General features: G+C 32.2%; 1 protein-coding gene across 6 annotated transcripts in view; it reads right to left on the reverse strand.

The window, feature by feature from the left end:
- DGKB (diacylglycerol kinase beta) overlaps positions 1–26,193 on the reverse strand; it is a 643,035-nt gene that overhangs the window by 159,238 nt on the left and 457,604 nt on the right. For all 6 annotated transcript variants that reach the window (XM_045565381.1, XM_045565377.1, XM_045565376.1 and 3 more), the window contains 2 exons: positions 10,679–10,769; positions 3,605–3,800 (listed from right to left, as the gene is read on the reverse strand). In XM_045565381.1, the coding sequence (XP_045421337.1) occupies positions 3,605–3,800; positions 10,679–10,769 (287 nt within the window). The remainder of the gene's footprint in view (positions 1–3,604; positions 3,801–10,678; positions 10,770–26,193) is intronic.

Consider the following 26,193-nt stretch of genomic DNA (forward strand, 5'->3'; position numbering starts at 1 on the left):
AACTGCTGAAGAATTGCAGTTATAACTCAATAGAACACAGTTTGAAAAATAATGTTTTAGCTGAAGGCCTTTATATCTTTTAAAATTCAAATACCTCTACTTTCATCTGCAATCAGTCATTTATACATTAATGTGAATAAATTTATTAGACATCTCTCTGAGGTTAATTCAGAAGAGGGGGAGGCAAAGATGAACTTAACAACTGAAAAACGTGGGAAAGATTTAATATTAAGGATAGGAGCATTGAAGAACAACTTGCCCCTACTTTACAATTTTGCTTAAAGACTGTGTTGTCTATATACAATACACTCGTTTCTTTTTATAAACACATACACATACAAAGAAATTGTCTACTGAATTGAGTGTCAGTGTTCATATGCTTCAGAACTGCCTCCAATTATTTTAGAATATTTTGCTGGAACAATAATGTAATTAAATGAATTACTTATAATTTTGTTCAACTCTGAATTAAGTCAACAGTAAAATTTCCAACCAATGAATTTATTAATTGCCAATATTTTGATCTTATTAGGTGAGTGTCCTCAAATATAGGTAAATGAATTGTGTAGCAGGAATCCCAGATCGTGTACAACTTAATACAAATGAAGATTTACTGCTCCAAATCCAATCTTGTACCTTTGGCCTGTGACATTTGTTTAAATTAGAATAAAAGTGTAAACTTTTAAAATAATTTAAATCCTTTTACTAAATAAAATAATTTATTTCTATTATATAAATTTAGTTATATGGTTCTCCCATTCTCACCCTCAAAACAGAAATTTTCTAAAGTTTGTGAAAACAAGCATCCATTCCAATATAGTAAAAATTCATTTAAAACTTCTGGTAATTTTTACAGAGTTTTTAGTTAATATTTTAAGAAAGTGCTTCTTGAAAAAGAAGAAAGTTATATTACCAAATTATTCATTTCTTTACTTACACATTTGCTAACAGTGGAAGTTATTAATTGGTTTATAGGTTTAAAAAGTGTTGGACTAGAGCTATATTTGTCATATTTCATTCTAAAGTTTAAGCTTGTAATAATTTTATATAAATTTGAGATTATATTTAGATTGAAAATACTGATTGACCCTCACATGTAATAATATTGCTTTTTTGTATCAAGAAATTGTAAACAAAATCAAGTGATAGAAATATTACCATTTAGGAAAGAGGCATATACAGATATTCTCAGTAGTAAATTACATTTTTGGCTATTAAATGTAACATTTAAGAATTAACAGTATAAATACGAAATAAAAATTTAGAAGAATTTTGAGATACTTTTGTCTATTCTTAAAATTTTTAAAAATTTGATAAAGTTAATAAAAAGACTAATTAACATACAAAATCTATTTTTTTAATATTCAGCTTAAAAGGTCATTCTTAATACTGAGTTTATACTTCTAAAATAAAACTAAACCAAAACTATAAGCACAGTTGGTTAAAAAGGGAACAAAAAATTGAGCATAATCAGTTATAAACATGCTTGTTATTATTCATACAATAAAACATGAAAAACTCTCTGATTTTCACTGCTTTTTTCCTCATATGTGTAATGAGAAAAATGTATTACAAAGTTACAAACTTTGCACATTCCCACTTTCTCCTTTCCCAGTATTTACTGGAACTTGGTCCTAATAGTTCCATAGTAAAAAGCAAGAAGACAGAAACCTAAGAGAGAGCTTTTCCTACAGTCATGAACACTGACAGTCTGTGACAATTCTTGAAGCTGGTTTGTCTGTGTTTTATTATGAACGTGCATTGCTGAAAAAAACATGCAAAGGAGGGTGAGTGAGCCCAGGCAAACGGCATGTCTGCCGCAGCTCTATAGAGAGTGTACAGACTTTTGTCTGGGTGGAACATGGCCATGTGTCTTAGAAACTTTCATTAGCTCCATGGGTGGATACAGTTGGCAGCTGAGCCACTGAGAATCAGTTGGGATAAATATCTGGAATATGTACATGCAAAGGAAATGGCAAGTATTGGGATGTAGTGACCAAATAGAAAAATCAACCTGGAAATTATTTTGTATATATTATTCTGTCTATACATAGTAAAAAATTTTTGCAAGGAGGGAAGCAATGCATATGTATGTAGTACATAATAAATATAGTCTTTAAAACTGAAAGAGATTTTTTTTTAGTTTAATCTTAGTATGGTCCTTAAGCTAATTCTAATACTTAGAAATTTGTCACTATTTTTTACTACTAATCTGACATTTAAATTTATATTTAAGTACAAATACAACCTTAAGGTCAATAACTTCTAGAAACTAATAGTTATATTTATTTTGCCCTTATTATTATCATTTTTACTATATATTTCCCCTTCAAAATGAAATACTATTTTCCTCCATGTTTTCATATAGTTTTATTCTATTCTGAGCATAAAATATCTTAATTCATTTGTTAGAAGCTTGCTTATACTAAACTATACAATTCTTTAGGATTACTTATACATTTTAAGGCTATCAAAACCACCTGTCATTGGCTGGTTGTAATAAGTATTTCTTTCAAGAGCATACCTAATACTTTCTCCATTAATCTTTGTCACCTTCATGGTACCAAATTCCATACAACAGAAGTCACTGCCTGCTGCTGAAACTTACATCAGGTACCCAAGGACATCAAAACATAAACCTATTGCCCACCACCATCCAACCCACCGACCTGTTTCACATTTTCCCTCCCTGTCTTCCTCCTCTCTGCCTCCCTCCCTTCTTTCCTTCCTTCCTTCCTTTCTCTTTTTTATCTTCTATTGGGCCCTTAAGGCTGCAATATTTTGTCCTTGCTACATGGAACTGAGACATGTTTTCTTTATTTCTTAATGCCATCAACGGTATTAGGTAATTCTAGAAGGGAAAAAGATACTATAGAATAATATACACTTATTGGGGAATGATAAGTTATTAGAATACCACCACTTTGATACCTTTATTTAAAAAATCAATCAACAAGCATTACGTATCACATTCCAATGTGAACTATATTACAATGGAGTTGAAAATTCTGATCCATAGCTATTCTATCCTGTTTTGTTAGTTCTTTGTTCTCTCTTTCCTAGGCCTCTTATGTGTTTTTATTTACTTTCTGGAAATATACCAGCAGATAATCAAAATTTATTGTGGGATATTTAAACATTCCATTATATACGGTACTTAGAACAATAGCTTAATGTAAGATAGCTTCAATGAATGACAAAAATCTTATAACTTCACCTTAAAAAAGCCTTAACTAGGCCCTTATTTTAGCAACTGAAATATCCTATCCAAGATGATCACATTCCAGAGGAGTTTAAAGTACAATATTTCCTATGTTATTATTCACTAAATACTCAACATGTATTTTATTTTTCTTTGGGACGAGTTATATCCAAAAAAGAATAATAAAGCAGAAAAAAAATTCATGAAAAATATAGCCAGTTTATCCACAATTTTAGAATGTATTATGATATAATTTTGTCACACCTGGGTATATGATGATAAGAAAAATGCAATCATATAAATATACACATTATTATAGTGTGATGGAAGCTCTTTAATTTGAAGGTAGCTTTTGAAAGCAGATTAAGTAGCAATTTGATAATTAATTGTTAGAAAACTTACCTTGACTTGCAAACTTCAACTCTTTGGCATCTGTGAGGGTAGTCCTTTTGTCGGACCCTTTTTTCTCTATTCTGCGATGGCTTCGTCTTTTCTTAGACTCTCCCCAAAGATTGGATCCTCCATGCATGCTGGGTATATTCAAAATAGCAATTCCTTCCAGAGAGATGTTTATTAAATCTATCTGGACTCCATCACACTGATCAGTAAAAAGAACAGAAACAATAGGATATATTATCATTCTCTTCTTGATTTCTTCTTTTTCATTTCCTTATCTTTTGATAAGAGCTTTTAAATCCATAATCTTGTCATTTCTAAATAAGCCTTTCAAGAACACTTAAATATTTACCCTAAATGTCAATATAAAAGATATTGCAGCCACTAACATTAATCAGTTATCATTAATAGTTCTTAAAAATGATCAAATTATATTGAGTTATCTTTGGTTATAACAGAAAACCTTTCGAACAGGCACATGTTAGTGTTTGCATATATAAGCAGCTGCAAATTTCCAGTGTGTGATAAAAAGGTTAATTCTTGGAAGTACAGTCCAATTTTAGGCAGAAATTTTAATGATTGCTGGCTATTTAGAACATACTACAAGGCACTACTGGGGGAAAGTAAAGAACAGAATTCATGATTCATGGTCTCACTTTTTTGGCTGAGAAAGAAGTGGCTTTAAAGATTTCTGTAAAAAAGGGCCTTGTGCAGTGGCTCATGCCTGTAATTCTAGCACGCTGGGAGGCCGAGGAGGGAAGATGGCTTGAGCTCATGATTTTGAGACCAGCCTGAGCAAGAGCGAGACCATCTCTACTAAAAATAGAAAAAGTAGTAGTCCCAGCTACTTGGGAAGCTGAGGCAGAACAGCTTGAGCGCAGGAGTTTGAGGCTGCAGTGGTCTATGATGACACCACTGCACTCCACTCAGGGCCACAGACTGTCTCAAAAAAAAAAAAAAAAAAAAAAAGATTTCTGTAAAAAGAAAAGTACAAAACAGCAACTCAAAGAGATTTCAATCACATTGGAGTGACCAAAAATAGTTTCTTGGATTAGATGAAGTTCTCAGCAGGATGTCAAAGGCAATGAGAAGCACAGTTGTCCAAATTGCTAAGGAGGACAAGACACTTTGAGTGAGGGAAATGCTGAGAGTAGCGGTCAAAGGACTCTCCAGCCAAACATCCCTTTATAGCTGCTGAAACAATAGGTTGAAAAAAATTAATCAGCCAGACTTTTTTTGTTTGCTTGGAACTTGCTAACAAACAATGTTTTGTTGTATTTAACGTGGTCACTTTTTTAATTTTTTGAATTTTGTGTTCATTTCTGCTGATAGATATGTGTAGAAAGTAACATGGGTAATCCATATTTTTTGAATTACTAATTTATTTATTTCTTTGCTTTCAGTTTTCTAAAATGGTAGTTATTATAAATATATCCCAGAAATTATTCTCCCAATTTGAATTACAAGTTAATATGAGAACAGATAAAAGCACATGGATTTTTAAAGAACTTATTAGGGATATGCATTACTTAAATTGAGGTCTATTTACAGTGGGATTGTTTCATTGCCATGTTTTATTACAGAAAAATCATTAATACCAACTTCATCATTTCTCATGGCAATCATGATTTTTGAACTCAGAAGGGGCAATACTCCACCAAAATGATGAAAAACAAACAAAACAAGCAAAAAAAACCCTCTCTTTTTGCACATTCGCCTCATCATACCGAATCTAAGCTTGCATCTTGTACACCAAAAAACAAAAACTGTGAAATAAAGAAACACATCTTGAGCCTACTTGGCAGGGGTAGAAACAAATTCTAGAGAAAGTGCCAAGTTTTCATTCAATTTGTTTCAAGGAGAGTGAAACCAAGGTCTGGATGATGCCTTTTTTTTCCCCCAGAAACAAGTGCTTTTTCCTCCTTTTCATGTACTAAATTAAGATGATTTCTTTTTACTAAAGAATTCTGCTCATGTGTATACTCACTTACCGCTATATATTCTAGATAAACAGATATTAATTTCATAATTAAAAGTAATCTTGTGTAAATACCCTGCAGGCCTCAATGAATCAAACACATACTGTGTGTCAGGCCTCCCACTGTCTTCAAGTGGAATGTACTGGCTGGATAATTAGATAGTACATATTTTTTAACCTTATTTGCATGCATATTATATCTTTTGCACACTGACAAGCAGCAGTAACAACAAAAGTCAGATTACCACAGGGAATTCCCACAAAGAAGTCTTCATTCCTTATAATTTGCAGCCTAAATTAAAATAATTTGATCTTTGACAAGGATGAAATGTCAAGCAGAAGGGGGTCCTCTACAAGCCACGGCCTGTGGCTTCTGAAATCTGCCTAATTTATGTCAGTCACTTCTTAATACATATTTAAGTATTACACGAAAAAGATGATAAATATGCAATCTGACACCTTTGGTATTTCCCTGCTGTTAATTTATAAAGGTCTGGCTTCCCCCAAACTGACTAAAATCATTTAAATAACAGAAGAATCGTGAAATAAGCTGGAGTTGGGGCCTGGCTTCCATTTTCACTCAATATTGAACACAGCAGGTAGTACACTAAGACAATTATTTGACTAGGCCTTAGAACCCCACTGTGACAAGTTACTTTCAGAATTAGTGAAGGAGGATTCCTTTGTTCATCTGCAGAAAAGGAGAGCATGTTGCAAATGGGCTTTTATTTTTTTTTAAATTGAACTAGTGGAGTTACATGTGACAACTGAAAAACATCAGTGCATACTATTATTCATGTTTTCACTCTTCGGAGTCTTGTCATGTGTAGTTTTAAGGAAACAGAGTAAGTCGCTCTCTGAGAAGTGAAAAAAAAATTCTCAAGGAGTCTCAAAGAACAAGGACTGATGAAGAACACATGGATGTTCCTTTGCGAGCAGGACAATGTACTTAAATAAATTGCTATTTATTAATGATTTGTTTCCACTAGTTCTTGACCCCAGGCTACCTTCCTCTGTTTGCTTGGACATTATGTTCATTAGTCTGGAAAATTTCAGAGCTGGTTCTGATGGAGACCAGTAATTGTAGCACGTCACTTGAGTGCATGAAAATAAAAGCTGAGGTGAAGGCTATGAAATATAAACAAGTTATAGTAATGTGGCAGATAATATTTTCATACCCCTTGAAGATTTATGACTTTTAAAAAGGTAGCTACAGAGGAAAAGAATGTAAAGGCTTAAAAGCTAACAGCCTCAGTTAGTCAATAAATCCTGAATATTTTTATTATGTAGAAAAAAGGTCGTTAACATATAGTACTATGGGAGCTATGTCTAGAATGTAATTCTGGCATGTCATTGTCCACTCTTTTCAGTGTTAAAATGGAAGATCTTATTCTAGAGACAGCTTTACCTGAAAGAAAAGAAGATGGTTTAAATTTTTCTGCCAATGTGTTTTGATCTTAGTTTACGAATGTGCCCTGGCCATATGATATAGAGGTGTTAAAGACAAGCTTTTGTATGTGAATTTAGTGTTTCAGATCCACTTAACATGTCAGTTGATAGGGATATTTAAAACTATGAAGAAATTTGGAGAGCTCTAACTGTGGATAGTAAATTTGATGAGATGCAATTCATGATAAACTGTAATTTTTTTCCATAGTGAGTCTGATTCTATGTCTGTATCAGATAAAAATTGTTCATAATTTTATTCAGTGAAATATATAACATTACTTTATAGCTGATTTTAGCATTAGGACATGTGGGGCAGGAACTATGCTTAGAAACTCTGCCCTATTTCCTTTAAGAACTCTATGTTTTCCAGGTTATTGGGCAATCAAAAGCTTGTCTTTCAAATCCAGCTAATTTATTTTGTGTTTCTGATACTACTCATGCCATTTGTTAATTCTTGAGATTATTTAGGTTTGTAGAGGTACTTAATCGTTTAGACAAATCAGTATCTGGGGATACAAATTCTTGACTAAAATTTACCAGCCTTCCCAGTCTCACTGACAACTGAAACACTGAAATAAATGCCTAAAGAATAGGCTTTTTTACTCTCTTATTAACTTTGCCTGGTACATAGAGCAAAATAAAAATTTAGGAACTTTATAGCTTCAATCCCAAATGCTGGCCTGAGTTTCTTAGGCACACACATCTGCCCCTACCCCATAAATACTTTAATACAAACTTAGCTTTTAAAATATTTTTGTATAATTTTAAAGTGTTTCATTTTATTTTTTATTTCTTTATATTTTGTAATAACATTAGAAAATAACTGAATTTCTTTCAACTAAAAATTTCTACTTTATGGATCACTATCTCTCTACATATATGTGTGTGTGTGTGTGTGTGTGTGTGTGTGTGTGTGTACATATGTATCTCTCTCCTATCCATTTGTTTCCTTATTAGATTTAAATATTTTGGCAGCAACATAATTCTTATTTCTCTTAAATTATTAAAGAAAACATTCATCCTTGCAATGGATATATAATAGTACATCTAATTCATAGGGTTTTCATGAAGACTAAGTCAGATAATATATGTGCATTGCTTAGCACCATGAGGTAGAGTTAATAATTGATAAATCTTAGTTATTATTAATTATTATTCCATGATATTTATATCATCTCAAATATTTGCACCCTTTGGAAAGAGCTCTCTGTATGTAATATGAAATAAAAATACACACAAAAGATGGGTTGTTTTTAAAAAAAAGCTGCCAATAAAATGTATATCCATTGCTTGAAATTCTGTTGTTACTGAAGTGGTTTATTTTGTTATATATTTTCAAACCATAGTAGTTATAATTTTAGGCCAGATAGGAAGCAACAACAAACAGAATCAAATTTCCGAATTGCTGTTTTTGTTATATTTAATTATGAAGTAACCTTGAGGGTAGAAAGGCATATTCTGCTAATATGATAGACTGGATTCATTAAAAAGTGAGCAGGGAGGCTGATTTTGCATTACTATCCTCACAGACACACACACACACACACACACACACACACACACACACCCCCCAAGATATGCAACAATACGATGGGCAGTGCACACAGTGCTGGCTGTGATTTATAAATGCTATGTGGCTCTCAGAATAAACCAGTGACACAGAGCTAGAAAGCCAGACTTGGAAAACATGTAGAAACATGACTCTAAGAAAAATAACTTAGTTCTAGTGGTCCAGAGTTTTTGGAGAACACTCTAAACAGTTTTTCTATATGATGTAAAGCTCTGTGGAACAAAACCAGTCAATTTTATCATTATTTAGGACTTTAAAAATCAACGTTTTCCACACTTATTTTCATTCAAATGTCTTTTGCTATATATTGCAACATTTTTCTTGAATATTTGTTACTTTATGACACATACAGTATTATTCTATAGGTCAATAGTTTTTCAATTTGTGTTTAGGACTAGGACAAGGAAAAGAAAGGTACAAGAGAATTCAGTGTCTCTACCTACATTCAACCAAAGCCACACTTTTATTTTTTTAATTTTTGGCTTCTGCTACAGATTTTCTTTGAGCCTAGATTTCTGAGGGTAAGAAATCTCCAAATCCACCATATAAAGCAACTTTTTAAAAATAATGATTTTGAAAGTAAAGGGGGACTATTAATTTTTTAAATAAATATGTATTACATATATAACTACATGTATGACAATGTATGACATGTAACTATATATACTGCATATATAACTTCATATAGTTTTATATATAGTTATACTATATATAGTCATATGTCATATATTTTATATATATGTACATATGTAATAGTATATATAACTACATACTACATATGTAACTACTTATGTATATATGCATACATACAATAGTTATATCCATACTCTATATTGTTTTATATATAGTTATATGTGTAAATAAATAAACATACACATACGTATAATTATGAATAGTAATCACAGGAAGTCCATGCTGAACTCAAATCCTTCACCTTCTGTGATCATATTCCTTTTGAAGGTTTTTATCTGATCCAGTTATGAAGGGCTTTTTATCATTCCATGGCCACTGATTTTATAATAATTCTAATATCTAACTCTATTTACTGATCATGATGAGATGAAAGTACAAAAAGCTTATGTTAAGAGTAAAATCATTTTTGGTATTATTATCAGTAACAGGAAATTAAAAAGTTAGGGTAATGAAGAATCCAGCCAGGTCATTATAATGGTGCATTATAATGTGGTCCATAACTATTTCTGTTTACTAAACTTATTACCTGAATAAATGCCTCTAATGCTTAAGTGTCAGTAGAGGATTTATGCATTTATTTTTAAAATAAAAAGTGTCAAAGCCAATATTTCTCAATTTTTATCAGCTAGTCATTAAATGTTCACGTTTCATAATTCTGTTCCTTTGGTTTTTGTCTTTACCATCTGTCAAAATAAAAGTTTTCCTTTTTATTTAACCCCTAAAATCTCTCAATATAACTTATTTTCTTTTATATCTTCAAAATTTTGAGTCCTACAGTGTCTATATTTTTTGATAGACCTATTTGCTCCAAGTCTTTTTAAAATGTGTCTTTTCTTGCTATCTTTGCTCTATTTCTTGGCATTTCCACTTTCTATAAATGTAATGGGGAAATCGCAACCTTGGGAACTGACAAAACCTAGTTAATGAACGGGAATGGAATGGAAAAGTACACTTTTTAACCTTTATTCATAAAAGTAAGTACAATTTTAGTGAACTGTGTTTTAAAGGTTATAAGATACTGAGACCTGAAAATAATAAGTTTTTTAATGTATCTTGCAACTTTTTTCTTTTTCTTCAACTACTTTCTTTTATCTTACATCTTTCTATCCACACTATGCCCAGTAACTTTTTCATTGATTTCCAAAGTTGTGTTCCACTTCTCATTTTTTTATACTATATTAAAACAACTCATGCCCACACTTAACATTATACTGGTATTTCAGATAGTGCTACATTCCCAGTAAGTGAAAGAAATGGCAATTCAGAATCTTGAGTAAATCTACACAGATTGCTTAATATACATTTCATTCCATGGGCTACAACACGAACATATTAACAACCAAGCTGAAGCCATTTCATAGGATGACAAAAGAGAACTCATTTTGCTTACTTCTATTTCTACAGATTCATGTAGCTTCTTGCAGGTGGCTGAGAAAGTTTCAGATGTGCCAAACTCAAAATACCAAAATTTGTTCTTCATTCTGAAAAAGGAAAGGAAGAAGCAACTTAGGCAATCATCAGTAACAGAAAGATCTTTTAAAAAATGGCCTCTCTCTTGTGTTATAACTAATATAAAAGGTTTGAGGACATATGATCTCTAAAATGTAACAGATGATCACATAATTTTCAAAGCTTAAATGTTGGTGTCAAATTGTATGATAGCCCTGAGGAGATTACAGGAATGTGTTGATCTGACAGACTCAAGTATATCTTTGACTTTTCTATTGGTTGATCAGATGTTTAAATATAGTTTTAATGCTCATAATTCTTAGCTTGTTCTTAGGCAATTTGACTTTAGTATTAACCACTTTATAATCAAAGAGAGAAGAAAAAATTAGAATTTTTCGTGGAAAAAAGAGACAAGATTTAAATATGCTAAATTTTTCTAGATGGCTAAGTATTCATTGGATATTCACATGATTGGACAGCATACTTAAAAGAAAAAATTAGTGGCTATCCATAAAGCTAAAATTTAGTAACTTTGGAATAAATATTAACTATTTTTTAAAGATATTATCCTCTTTAATACGAACAATATGGAAAATTATGATAAAGCATGAACTTCTTTAGTTGTTTCAAGAATTTTCAAGACATAAGGAAGTCATAATATAGCATTAAAGAATTAATAAAGTAATAATATATCAACATAACACAAGTTGCAAAGAAAATATAGTTAAAATTATTTCAGTATTTAATCCTAAAATAAAATGTTCAAAATGTATTTTCGCTTTGACCCAATGATGTTATCTTTGGCTTTTTGTACCAGGTAATTAAATTTATGAACACTTAATGTAATTTTACAAAGGTTGACTATATTTCTATATTATTCAGTATTAGATTTGAAAATTCGTTCATAAGAAAAAATGTAGTTTTTAATTATACATAATTTTAATAAGGTATCATGCCCTCAATTAGAAGAAAATACAAGGCAGGGCATGGTGGCTCACGCCTGCAATCCCAATGCTTTGGGAGGCTGTGTTGGGAGGATTGCTTGAGGCCAGTTATTGGAGACCCCTTATTGACAAAAAAAAAAAAAAAAAAAAAAGGAAACCCAAAAACCTATCCAGGCATGGTGGTGTGCGCCTGTAGTCCCAGCTACTTGGGAAACTGAGGCAGGAGGATCACTTGAGCCCAGGAGTTGGAGGACGCAATGAGTTATGATGATGCCACTGCACTCTAGTACAGGCAACAAAGTGAGATCTTGTCACAAGAAAAAAAAAAAAGAAAATATAGGTAGATAAAATGATAGATTTTCATATATAAAGGCAAAACTGAATTTTTTCTTAAGGTATACAAATATATCTCTCACATCAAATTACAATATTCTGTTTGACTTATAAATATCAATATCTATTTCTTACATTAACAATTGAAATATTTAGACAATAGGACATTTGACAAGCCAGGTACAGTGGTGCATGCCTCTAGTCCCAGCTACTCGGGAGGCTGAAGCAGGAGAATTGCTTAAGCCCAGGAGCCTGAGGCCAGCTGAACAACATAGTGGGGCCCTGTCCCTAAAACAAACAAACAACAAAAAACCAAACTGATAAAAGACATTTGGCAAAGGCCTTACTACTTAATTCAACCCTATTATGGGTTTGGAAAATGACACGGAACCTAACAGAGTGCTTATTATGACGCTATGTTGAAGAGTTCTCTGATATGAAATCACAAATATAAATTAATCTTAGATTAATCACCTAGATATATTCAATAATATTTAGGCTCACACAAGGTTTTTTTTGCTTACAAAACTTTCATGAGCCCTTTATGTATCAGCCATATTCGGGGTAGGTATTCAATACAGGTTTCATAGGATTCTAGCACCATCAATCCTTACCCTTTTCCAGAGAATATTTTCCTTAGGTTATGGCCTAATTTCATATATGTGAGTAGATATAAATAAATAATAGGTAGTTAGAGCAGAGGTAAACATTTAAAGTCAAGATCTGTGGACCTGTGTCTATATACAAGTCTATATTGAATTAACACAAATATCTACTTTATAAAATAGCTATGCTTTTATAAATATACCCACTGGGGACTGAAGTTGTATTAAATTAAAAATATTTTCTTATTGATTTATCATTCTGCTGAAAAATATATCATTCGATAGATTGAGAGGAAGGTATTGGTCTGTATGAAGTGGTCTCAAGACATTCTTAGTGGATATTTTATGACTGTTTGGAATTGTCTTTCTATATTCAGCAGGTTTTCTAATAACATTTTTGTGTTGGTCTTTTCTCCAGACCTTTCTGGATTCATTCGTTCATTCATTTGTTCAACAAATGTTTAATGGGAACATTCATTTCCATATGCTACTGTGTTAAGTTCTAAAGATACAAATACAAATGTAATTATCTTTGCCCCCAAGGAGCTCAGAATGTTGTAAGATTATGTGCATACAAAATAATAATAGTAAAGTTAGTTCTCTAAATGAAATAAGAACAAAGTATTATGAGAACACACTTCAATGATTCAAATAATTTTGCTGGAAGGAGTCCAGAAAGTTTTAGAAGAGAAGGTGGAATTTTAATAGATAAGTAGTTGAAGGCAAACAGAAGAAAGAAGAGACAAGTTCTGTATGTGTTTAGTAGTGCAGTATGACTTAAGAACACTCTGAGTGAAGACTAACAAGCATGGTAGGGTCTGTTTCAGAACACGTAAGCCAAAGTAAGGGTTTTAGACTTGATCTTATAGATTATTAAGAAGCTGACAGAAGTTTATTAGCAGTGAAGTGACATGGCCAGCTTTTTTAAAATAGGCAAATAGGTCCAGCAGAAATGAACAAGAGGGCTGGAATGTTGAATTGCTGGTGTTATTGAGAGAAATGTGGCTATTGGAATAATCCAAATGTAATATGATTGAAGGCCTAAACCAAGTGGCACGGAAAATGAAAAAGAAAGGCTCACTTCAAGAGATATAAATGAGGTAGAATCAATAGAAACCGGCGATATTTGATTATCCTGATTGATGCCATCCCTAGGTTATCTCTGAATGTATATGTAGGAATATCAGAGCATTATTGCAGCATAAAAAGGGCTATGGGCTTATATTTTGACAGGTTCTGTAATTTAATCTATATTGTATTGTAGTTTTAAAATTAAATAAATATATGAGGCTTTGGGTTGCAGATAAAGGATTATTCCCCATTTTTTTCCAGTCTGCCCATCAAAGTTCTTCATAGCTTAATTAGCATGATGTGGAGCTTGTATCAGTTAACCAAAATATGCTCACTTTAGCAAACATATCACAAGAAACAGAAATTCTGAGAATTTACATTCAGCCTTTATTCACCATATTAGTTAGCATTACTGCTCATGTGCAAAAGCTACTTTAAATTCCCCATTATTACAACCATTTTATGTTTCACTTAGATAAATATATGGAGGTAATAAAAAGCACATAGAATCAGATTCCACATGACAAATTAAAGGCTGTTAAATTTTATTTTTTTCAACCAAACTGGTTTTTAGGTTGTAGAAATGCAAAAAAAGCACATTTAAGCATGTATGCTATTTATTTTTATGGCTCACATTAGAAAATGATCCAAATAATTCAAACTCAAATTTGTCAGAGAAAACACATAGCTTTGGACTTCAAGAATATGGTAACTGGACATTTAACCTATTGTGAAATGGTCACACCAAAGTCAAATTTATCATATTCTTGGACAGATATTGTGACTCCAAGGATAATGACAAATGTCCTATAAACCCCACATAAAGTTATTCATATAATTATAATTTGAATTAATGTATTAAAACCTATTTCAATAAATTTAATTGTAAATCTATAGTTTTCTGTTTAATATTCAAAGTGCTTGGCTACCAGATACTCACGTAAAGATGAATAAATTAACTCTCATTTACCAAGCATTTTCTTACTAAATGTAATTTTGCTTCTTTTACATATCCTCAGAGAAATGTGAACTGTCAGAGGTTCTGTTCAAGCAAAATCATTCTTGTCACTATGAAATTTAGTTAATATTTAGTTCTCCAAGTTTTAAACTTTCAAATAGATAATTTAATTTCTAACAATTTATTTTTCTTGAAATTTTTCTTCCTGGCTTACATGTTTTCTGTTTTGGCTTTCATCTGCTAAATAATGTTAATGAAGCAAACATAAAATAAAACAAGCAAACGAAATGTGAGATGCCAGTGCATTTCCCAAAAAGAATACAAAAGAACCTAATTAGATACGAAGCTCATTTCTAACAGAGTTGCAACATAAAAATGGGGATGAAATTACCTTATTTGTCTTACTATAAAAAGCTCAAAAGTCATAAACATACAAAAAGCTTTAATTCAGTGAAATTACTCTTAAGTTAAAAGTTGTATGTTTATCCTACAGGCGCATTTGTTTTATTATTTTTTATGCATTTTGTGGGGATGTAGGTAATACAGGAAGATCATTTAATATGTACAAAACAGAAAAGATTTCTATTAGACACTTGAATCCCTTTCTAAGCATCCTTAACTAGTGGATTCTATCTACATTCTCATCTATCAAGAGGAGAAATTAAATCCCTTTTGACCTTTGCTTCTCAAATAAAAGCAAAAACATAATGTCCTAAATAGCTTAGTTAAAATAGAATTAAAATCAATAAGTTGGGTTTTTTACTTATTAAGGATGTTTCCTAAATCCCATCTTTTTCATTAGTTTTCTTTTACTTTTTTTCTGTTATTAAAATATTTAAGTCATTTCAAATCTGATTTAAAAATAATTTTCTCATGGAGAAAAAGTTTCTAACAATTCAATAACTTTATTTTAATACTAAAACTCAGTCCCACTATTCTATGGCATACCCTTGAAGCATAGCAGGAATTTGGACTTGGCTAACAATGTTGGTGGTGGGAGATGTAGCATTGGTGACTCAGTCATATTGCAGTGTAAGTGTTTAAAGTGGTGCACTTATGTCATGGAATCAATTCAGTTTTATTCATTTTTCATTACCAAGAAATATTACACTAAACATTGGTTATAGGGTTACTCATTTATTCCTAAATGTAGTGAGGTATTACTTTTAAAAATACACTACGAGTCAAATGGAAGGGCCCCATTGGGACCTGATTCACCAGTGAATTAGCAGTGTCTGAAAGCAAGCAGCTCAAGGAAGGAAAAGCATTCAGAGCAGCTGCAGCAAACAACGTTGTCAGGGCACAGGGGACCTTACCAGTGAACCAACCATAGGTTAGCATAGGGGGAAAGGTGGGAACATTTGTAATTTATGTTTTTTATCACTTCTTGAATTTTCCTGAGAAACTAAATGCCATATGAACTACAGTAGTAGGTGTTTGTTAAGAACTAAGTCCTGACCCAATTTGAATGAAATCAACAATTTGTTTCTTTTGATTGGCAACTATAAATTCACCAATAAACAGTTATGAAAAAGGTTGTTCAATGTATGGAAAAATAGAATTAGTGGAAACATTTACTTCAATTCATAAAAATTACAGTATCCAGCATTTAAGTGTATAAAAATATGTGATATGTCTTAGAAACAATACAATTTTATGGCAATTACTATTCATATGAACATATCCATATCATTTTATTTTATAAAAAGAAACTCTCAAAACCCATGCTTTTTTTTGTTCATAGAAATTTATACTTTTCTCAGAGTAAGAGAATAATGTTGATAATATTTTCTAAGGAAGAAACACTGCTATAATGACACAGTGGGGACATTTAATATTCACACCCAAGAGAGCAAACATTTTTCATGTTTCCAGGCAACAGGTAGAGATAGAATTTTTTTTTTTAAATGACATATAAAAATGCTTGTATCTAATGCTCATTCATAAGATGTGCTTGTTAAGTCTCAGGGAAACAATGAAACAAGCTATAGAAACTTCAGACAGAATCATATAATACTCCATCTTAGTTTGTAAGTAAAAAGATGGATATTCTAAAAACATAATTTTTAACCTGAATTACTTTTACAAGAGTAAAGAAAGTTTTTCATACATAAGTATATGAAAAGGATGCATCAAAGATCAAATATTTTAGTATGTTTTTCAAATATTTCAACAATTCTCTATAACAAAGAAAAACCCATGGTTATGTAAGAGAGTTTTTATGTATAAGAATTTTCCATCATAATACTAATTGATTATTTCTTATCTAAATGTTCTCTTTTCTACTATGTCTGGTACATTAGAACTAATTAGTAGAGTGAAAATGGAAAAGTATAAAAGCAGTAGTGATGCAACATTGCAGAGTTATACCAAAGACGTACATATACATTTCAAGTTCCTGAGAGCAATGATACATTCATAATTATTTGAAATATAAGATTAAACCTATAAAATGTTTAAACAATGATCAAGAATGTTTAGAACTGAATATCTTTCAATAATTAGATCTTTTCTATTAAAATAAATGTTTCACCATAATAAAATTTTCCCTAAGAAAATTGTTAGATTGAATGACATGTACGATAGTAATAACTGCTATCATTACTGAGCATGGCACCATGTCAGATGAGCCCACTGACGCTTAGAAGTGATTCTCCTAACGTTTCATGGGAAGTAGCAAAATCTAACTCAAGAAATCCTAGCTTTCTCCCATAATATCTCTCATTAAATACAATAATGAATGTAGCATCTCTTGAAACATTTTTTCTAAGCCACAAGAAAAATGTTACAGGTCAGACAGGTCATCACTAGATGACACCTTTGTTCATATTTCTGTTTAAATACTTTTGTCAAATATTTCCCTCTTCTGAAATAAGTCAACTAAAGATGACAGTGTAATCTAGAGCTGACTAATAGAACCTGAGAGAAGTATACTGCGGGAGTCTAAGAAAAATTTTCCTGCCTGATAAAGAGACACACACAAAGTGAAAGCTCTGACCCTCCTAACGGAGCAACATCTTGCCACCATGCAGGGAAAAAAAAGGGAAACCCAGAGATGTTGACCCAGATTCCTGCCAGAGTTGGACAGCCTAATCAGCCACCTTGAAACAGCCTGTCTCTGGATTACTACTCATGTGAGATTTATAAATAGACTTTATTATTTATTTTGTGTATTCTGTTACTTGCAGCTGAAAGCACACTCACAGCAAAGTTCATTACATTTTATAAGAGAATTTTCAAATATATTATCAATGAGTGATTTGGAAAACCTAAATGAAGTGATATGTTTGTCATACATTACTATTTTCCTAAATGTGAAATTTGGGTGGCTGAAATAGAGTTAAAGTGGAGAATTTCTGTTTGGCATAATTCCATGTTCTTATCTTGTGCCTAGAAATACAAATACCACTGAATATGCTTTTCCTCATCTGACTTACTGCCCCCCACAAATTTTCTAAGAATTATTGTCACACTTATATATGCTTGAAATAATTTTGAAAAATAGCATAAAATAGCCCTTTTTGGAGTGTCCCCAATTTGCATCTGATGCTTCTATGATTGCCAGTGAAGTCTCTATAGACTAGTAAGCAGCTAGTAAGTTCATACTTCTCACCTTCCCCCATGCCACATCCAATGACTTGGAAATAGAGTCACTTTGTGGTATTTTAATTAATAAAATATACCATGTCTGCGATTATCTGCAGAAATATTTAAGATATGGTATTTCTCAGTAATATAAATAGAAACATATAGAGCCTAGGCAAAATTGACAGACAAATGTAACAAGGAAATAAGATATGCCTCTATAAAAAAGAAAGCTGTAGTTTATTTAATAGAATTATCATATTCATAAATAGAAAGTGTCTACCACATAAAACATTTAGTAAGTTTAATAAGTTTAAAAACAAAGAAAGGAGAGCACTACAAATGCGGATATCAGCATTTTTCCAAGCCTGACTCTGGATGTCAGGGGAAGTTAGCAGGCTTCTCTCTCTGGTGGGATAGAAATTCAATTATTCAACATTCTGAGCACTTACTTTAGGTATGGTACTGTTGTAGGCATTGAAATTACGTTTATACACAGGAGGTCTCTGCTTGCATAACACTTATTTTGCATCACAAAAAATATATTAAATTATTTTATATGAATTATGATGAGTGCTAAAAAGGAGGTATACAGGATGATATTTGTGCACAGTAAAAGGGAATAGAGAGACTACCTTAAGGAAGGAAATTAATCAGGCTTTCCAAAGACTCTAGGTAATAGATTTCCTCAACCCATCTTTCTTTTGTTCTAATTCCAGAGTTACAAACCAACCCAGAAGTTAATTTGGCTATCTGTGGATTTTGATATCACTAATGTGATGTCTTGAATTATGGAATTGTGTATTTGAACGCCTGGAAAGGAATTATCATCAACTTTCTTCATATTAAGGGTTGTATCAATTTTATAATTGATAAAGTTGAGCAAGTGAATAAGAGCCTGATCATATCTGGGTGCCATGATTCAATTATGTCTGCATTTACCAAGGTAAGAGTGAAACCCTGGACTGTATGTGATCAAATAACCAAGATATTCCCCACTGGAAAGCCCAGATAACCTTCCTCGGCAGCAGGAACAACTAACTGGATAATGCTAATTGAATATGTTGAGCCATGTAGTGAAAGAATTGCTTGCTACATCCCCTCTCTTTCGGCCATTCACCAATTGACTTTCTTGGTGTATATGTGTCCACTCCTGTGTGCAAGTGTTCTCTCTCTGTCACTGTCTGTTTCTCTCTCCTCATCCCTCCTCGTTTCTTATTTATTGGTTTTTACTGAATACACTAGGTCAATAAATTATTTAAGCACCAGATATAAGAATATATAGTTCTTTAGTTTTAATACAGTTCAACAGATATTTAACGAATGCCTACTAAGTTTCAGGGAAGTTAATTAAATGTAGATACTTCAGGAGAGGTATAAATCTACCAATCCACATATCAGATCAGCTTTCCAACCTGACTCATGGACAACTCTTTATAAGTAGAATATATGTTGATTGGTAATTTTGTAAATCTAACAAATATCCAAAGAGGTCCCACATTATTAAAATAAATAACCTTGTTTAATAATATTTCTTTACATATTAAAATATGAATGACACTTAAAATCACCAAGCAAAGTAGTTTCAAAATCCAATATAGGGAGTTCAACATGTGAAAAAACAAATTATATGTGTATTTTTGAAAAACATATTTACTTTCATTACTGAATGTGAATGCCATCAATTAATACATTTCCATTATCCTCAGTGTTATAGAATAATTTTAAATCAATAATTATGTATCATTAGAACACATTTTACCTTGCTACATTTTAATCTGTTTCTCCTAACCAATTTTTAGATGCTCTGTTTTCTAAAACTTGCAAAAATCAAGATAAAAATTACACCTCTCGAGCTCCTTCACACATATTTTCCTTACCTATATTCTGTGAAGACTACCACAGCTTCACAACTTAAAAAAAATACCTCTAATAAAACTTGTTTCTATTCTTTGAAAATTAGTTAAGTGTTTTACCTTTTGTTTTTCTTCACACATCAGCAGTCTTTTTCCACTTTGGTAACAAGAAGCACAACTTTGCATTTTGAAAATGCTGTTCACCTTAAAACTTCTCTTACACTAGAACTGGAAAAAAAAATGGGACAATTCTCCTTTTCCTAAAGCTATGGAGGAGTGGTTTTACAAACACATTAATTATCTTATATAAAAATGAGAAGGGATAGGAATAATGACATGTAAGTTATATTAAAAATATGGATTTTTTCATCAAATTGAAGAATTATATAGTATAACACATGAATCAGGACATCTATTATTATTTAGATTGCCTTTTTTGTCACTGATTTACATCTTGAGGGACACAGATGACTCCCTGAAATATCATGATCTGTTTTTGTTTCCAGTCATGATGCTATAATTTATACAAAATATTCAAGCTGACTTATACATAAACTAATTGACAAATGTAGGCATTATCATTTGGGGATTAATCATTGTGAAATACATGTTGGATAATTCTAAGATGAATGTAAAGGAAACATTTCTCCTTTTGTCTCCAATATTATCTACTGTTTTATTTTTAAAATACGCTCACCCCTTGTACTCTTATCTCCTATTAGAAAATATATCCATATAAGCAGATAATAAGTACAAATTAATTCCAATTGGAAGTATTTTTATAAGATAAAAGTAGTTTCAATTTGCATTACCATCAAAAATAACCAAACCACCATTATTTCCCATGTTAAAATACTAGCAACATGTTGCATTCATTTCCCAGATTTAAATAAAAAAGTGATCTGTATTTTTCCACGAGTCAGAACAAAGTGAGATTCTTGTCCAAAAATGTAGTACTGCAATCTGAATCTAGTTACAGTATTGAACTCATCACATTCTGAATATTATTGGATATTTATGGTCACTCATTGAGGTTAGTGACTCATTTAGAGATGCTGCCTATTCTGAACAGATTACAGAGATTAGAGAAAATATCTTATTGTCATTTTGTACTTATCAATAAGAAAACAAAACCTCCTGGAGGCTCTTTTTAGTAGGTAGCCAAATGTTCATAAAATAAATTACAAAATTATTCTTACTTACATAATATGTTTTAGTGTCCCCAAATCTTGCCAGAGTTTATGATTATGGATTGATGGAACCACATATGTGAGCAGGACCTTTATTTCCTATTTAGCTGTCCCTCTAAAAATCTGGAACCTAATCATGTGAGACAGATGAGAACAAGAGGCAACTTCCTTAGGAATATAAAAGAGAAGACCACAGAAAAGAATGTCTATTATTTTTGCTCATTCATTTAACAAATATTTACTGCACACTTCTTATGCACCAGGTACTATTCTAGTTGCTAGAAATTCTTCAATGATTAAAATAGATACAGTTTCTGTCCTCATGTTCATAACCATTATGTATCTAAACATGAGTTTAGATTATCTATATCACTTAGAATTAATGATCCATTCTCTCTACCTCTTCTCATTCTTAAAGCAAATTGTTTATATACGAAAAACCCAAAACAAAATGCAACAAAACATAAAGCAGTTACTTCAGCCAATTTCTGGACATGTCTTTATAATTAAATGATAACTGCATTCATAATTACTTAACTATTAATATTCATTATTGAATACAATGGTAGATTATTTCCTGGGCACAAATTCCTCCCATTCCTGTATGTTTCCCTCTATGCAGTGGAACTGCTTGCTGCTTCTGCCTTCTAGAGGTAAACCTCTTTCTCCAACCCCTTGAATCTGGACTATCCTTGTGACTTACGTGGCTAATGGAACATTTCAAAAGTGATGTGTGAGCTCCAAAGCCCAGGCTTCATGGGGCTTCTAGACACCACTTTCTAACTCTTGGGGCATTTTCCTGAAATCTCCATGTTAACAAGCCCAGGATGGAAAACCACCAGGAGGGATACCCAGGATGCTGGCTGGGCCCAGCTTCTAGCTTATTCACTGGTTTAGGTGAATAACTGCCCATCTAATCCACAGAAATGTGTGAGGTAATAAATGGTTGCTGTTTAAAGCCACTAAATATTAGTATGGTGTGCTATGTAGAAATAGATAAAAGAAGCAAAAACTTATCATTAATATATATTGGACACTGTGCTAAGCACAACATATAGAAAAGTCAACGAAAATTCCACCTATAATCTCTACCCTACAGTTTAGTGAGAAAGATATTAATTCTTCAAACACTCACACAAGTATTGTATGAAACTGCTACAGTAATATGTGAAAGGAGGAAAAGTAGAAATATTTCGTGAGAGTTATAATCACTGGGAGGGAAGCACATTTCTGGCACAGATGATTATAAGTGCAAAGTCCCTGTAGTGGAAAGGAGCAAATCCCAGAAACCAACAGAAAGGTGGCCAGCGGGGCTGCAATAGAAAGTGTTAGCTCATTAGGAGATAAGATTGTGCTGGTTGGGTAGGGCTAGATATTTAGCTGTATAGCATATTTGTCTTATGAATAATATTGTTAGTGGCAGTGCTCATATGGAAAAATATATAGAAAATTTGTGTTTCTTTGTGCTTGTACATTTTATCTATTTGAGACAATCATTTGCTGCAAGAGCATTCAGGAAATGGCAGGAAAACATGCTCCAAAAAATCAGCAGAGGCAGTGCTTGGATTTCATTATTAAACCTTCTTTTGTATCCAAGCCCTCAGAGTCGAAACGAAGTAACCTAAAGAAATCTAATAATGAGAATGAATTAGAGAAAAATGAGCTTTGGTAATAGCAGTTGTATTTATCTTTCAATTGAACAATTAGACTTTTACATAGAAGAAAAGAAATATGATAGTGCAGTTAAATACAGCATATAACCAGGCAAACCAACAAGTTTCTATTGTGCAGGTTAACTCTGTACTATGTGGTCATTATCTTTTTAAATGCAGTATAAAACAAAGAGTATGCAAAATTTTGAAAGGGTGAAGAAATTTTTCAAACTGTTATTGTTCCTCATGAAAGAAATGTGTCAAGTGAAAAAAATAACAGTAAATTACTTCCAGAGAACAACTAGTGAAATATTTTTGTTAGAAACAAAGTCCTGCCTTCCTCTACACTCTAAAAATATAGACATAGCAATTAACAATCCTGAAGTTCCCTTCATTTGCCTACAATATTCACGATAAAATGATTGCCCAGAAGTACTGGCAAGTGACCAAAATGAGGAGGCATTTTGGGGGATTACTGGTTTAAGCAATAACCCCTTAAAACAGGGAAAAGAAAAGAAGAAAAATGCTGTATTCTTTTTGTTACAGCCAATCGTCACAATAGAGTAATTTTCTCTCATCATCCATAAATCTATCATCTTGCTAATACTTAGGTAAAATCATTTTCATTGTAGCACATAATATATATTAATAAGCTACTAGACTTTTTCTAATATTCTACTTTCCTTTCCACTTTAGATTTAACAATCATATAATAATCACTGTTCTGCTTGCGAATGAATCATATGCAATAGTAAGGAAATAGCTAAGAGGAGATGCCGCCCATGAGAGATTTAATCATAGGAAATGGCTGACTTTTTATTTCCAATAACCATCTGCACTCATGGTAAATCAGGTGCTAATGAAGCTCAGGCCCAGACTGTACAGGAGCATAAATCTCAAGAACCAAAAGTCGTGGAGCAACAGACCTCAGAAAAACAGAATTTTCTAAGGAAATACACCAAGATTATCATATAGAAGGTCACCATCTGCAAATGTGTCACATAGATGAATATATTTGGTAGTCCTAATACCACTTTATGACACTGGCTGTAAACACCAAATCTCTACTTTTCTTTTGAAACTTATTACTTTCAAATATTATGATCATTTGTAGTTTTATATCTCCTCCTAGACCGTCAACATCTTGAGGGTAGGGGCTCTTTATTTCAGTTTAATTTTTATCTCCTCCATAGTGCTGTGTACATATAAGTACTCACTATTTGGAGATTGAATAATGGGAATAAAATTATTAATTGTGGAACCTACTTTTAGAGAAAAGCACTGCAGAATTTTTTTCCCCCAGTGGATAAAGAGGCCAAGTCTAAATTGGGTAGAATTTTACCAGAAATAGAATCAGATTCAAGTAGTGTCTTCTGATATTCAATCAATATGTGTAAATCTTCTAAGAGTTTTTGTCTGTCAATCATTATAGTCCTTAACTTCATGCCTTGTTCAATCATCATTGTGGTGATATACATAATAGGAATCAGAACAGAGTTAGAAGGAGAAGGGGTAACCAGGACCTACAGCATAAAGTCAAATCCTGTCACAAAAAAAGATGTAAGTATTAGAACTTGACAAGATATTTATCCTTTCCTATATGCTAGTGTAAAACATGGACCACATAGACCCCTGTGATTGTTAATGATTATATTCTTAACCATTTGCAAATAATACAAAAGACCTGGAATCATGGAGCACTTGAACCAGCCTAAGTTTCCTGACATCCCCAGCCTTCCTTGACCTCATTATTCTCCACTTGTTTCCATGCATACAGAAATCCCAGTGAAGTGCTAAAAAGTCTTTTCTCTCACTTTTTTAAAAAATTAAAATTACAAAGCAAAAAAAAAAAAGAAAAAGATATCTAGTTCGGAGAAGAGCCAATTAGTCTGTAAATAGCTTTGTGAATTGCTTGAGGTGAATACTTAGAGCTGCAGTTCTCAGCTTTCTGTGGATCATGAATACCTGCAGAATTTGATGAGAGTCATGAACCTTCTTTCCTGAAATATACACAGGACATACATGTGCAGGATTATCCCTAAAATTTCTGGAGTTTTATAGTCTTGAAATCTCTTCATAGTGCCCAGGACTATGTAAGCCCAGGTCCAAAACTCTGATTATAGATAGTTGTATTTGCAAACTGGGAGATTAACAAGCATCTTAGGTGGTAAGCATCATACATGACGGGCCTTGAATACAGGTTATTTTTATTTCTTATTCAAAGTTAATTGTTATCAGAATGTATCATGCTAGATCATAAACACTATTTTCAAACCATGTTTTCATATATCTACATGAAATTCACATGAAACAAAGTGATCATTCTTTTCACTTAAAGCTGAGAAGACAGGCAAGTTTTACCATTCAATGTATATCTGTGGGCATGATATATAGAGTTATATTCAGATAACGTTATGCAGTACTAATAAGAATTCACAAAATTAGTGTTGCTTACATTTGATGAGTGGGTTTCAACCTTCAGAAGGTAGTTAGTCCACATTCCCGCCTCAGGCAAATTTACATTGCTGTATCTCAAATGCATTGGCATTTGACCAATGAAAACCTAATTTGCTGTTAGGGAGAAGAGCATTTTTATATGTTTCCACAATGTGTTATTTTCACATTTACTGCTTTCTTCTCTGTCATTTATCTTAATGCATGGCAAAGAATTGACCAATCTTTGTGTTATAATACAAATTATTGTACTTGAAGCCAAATCCAGGCTATTATCAATTCAACAGATAACATAAACTGAGAAGGGATGTTATGGCATCTAATATTATAATTAGGCATATTTTTAAAAGAACAAATTTTATATTGAAGATAGACGCTAGTATAAACTAAGTTTTAGATTTGAACTTAAAGTTTCCTTCAAAGATTTCCTCTAGAAAGGAACATACTTTCATAATTATATATTTTATTGTGTTAAAATAATCAAAAATGTATTAGACAAAATGTGAAAGAAATACAGCTTGTGATATAGCTTGTGATGTAAGTACAGATGATCTCAACTTACATAGTTTCACTTACGCTTTTCCTACCATACTTTGGATTTTGAATTTTGATCCTTTCCCTGGCTAGTGACAGGCAGTATGAAACACTCTTGCCGCTCCCGGTCAGACATACTGTCTTGAGGGTAAACCACTGACACTTTACATTGTACTGTATTGTCAGAGGATTTTGCCCAGATGTAGGCAAATGTAAGTGTTCTTTTCAAATACTGTTGCTCCCCTTCCAAGCTATTCTCCAAAAAGGATCCATG

The sequence above is a fragment of the Lemur catta genome, chromosome 11 (assembly GCF_020740605.2).
Source record: "Lemur catta isolate mLemCat1 chromosome 11, mLemCat1.pri, whole genome shotgun sequence".
Taxonomy (NCBI): domain Eukaryota; kingdom Metazoa; phylum Chordata; class Mammalia; order Primates; family Lemuridae; genus Lemur; species Lemur catta.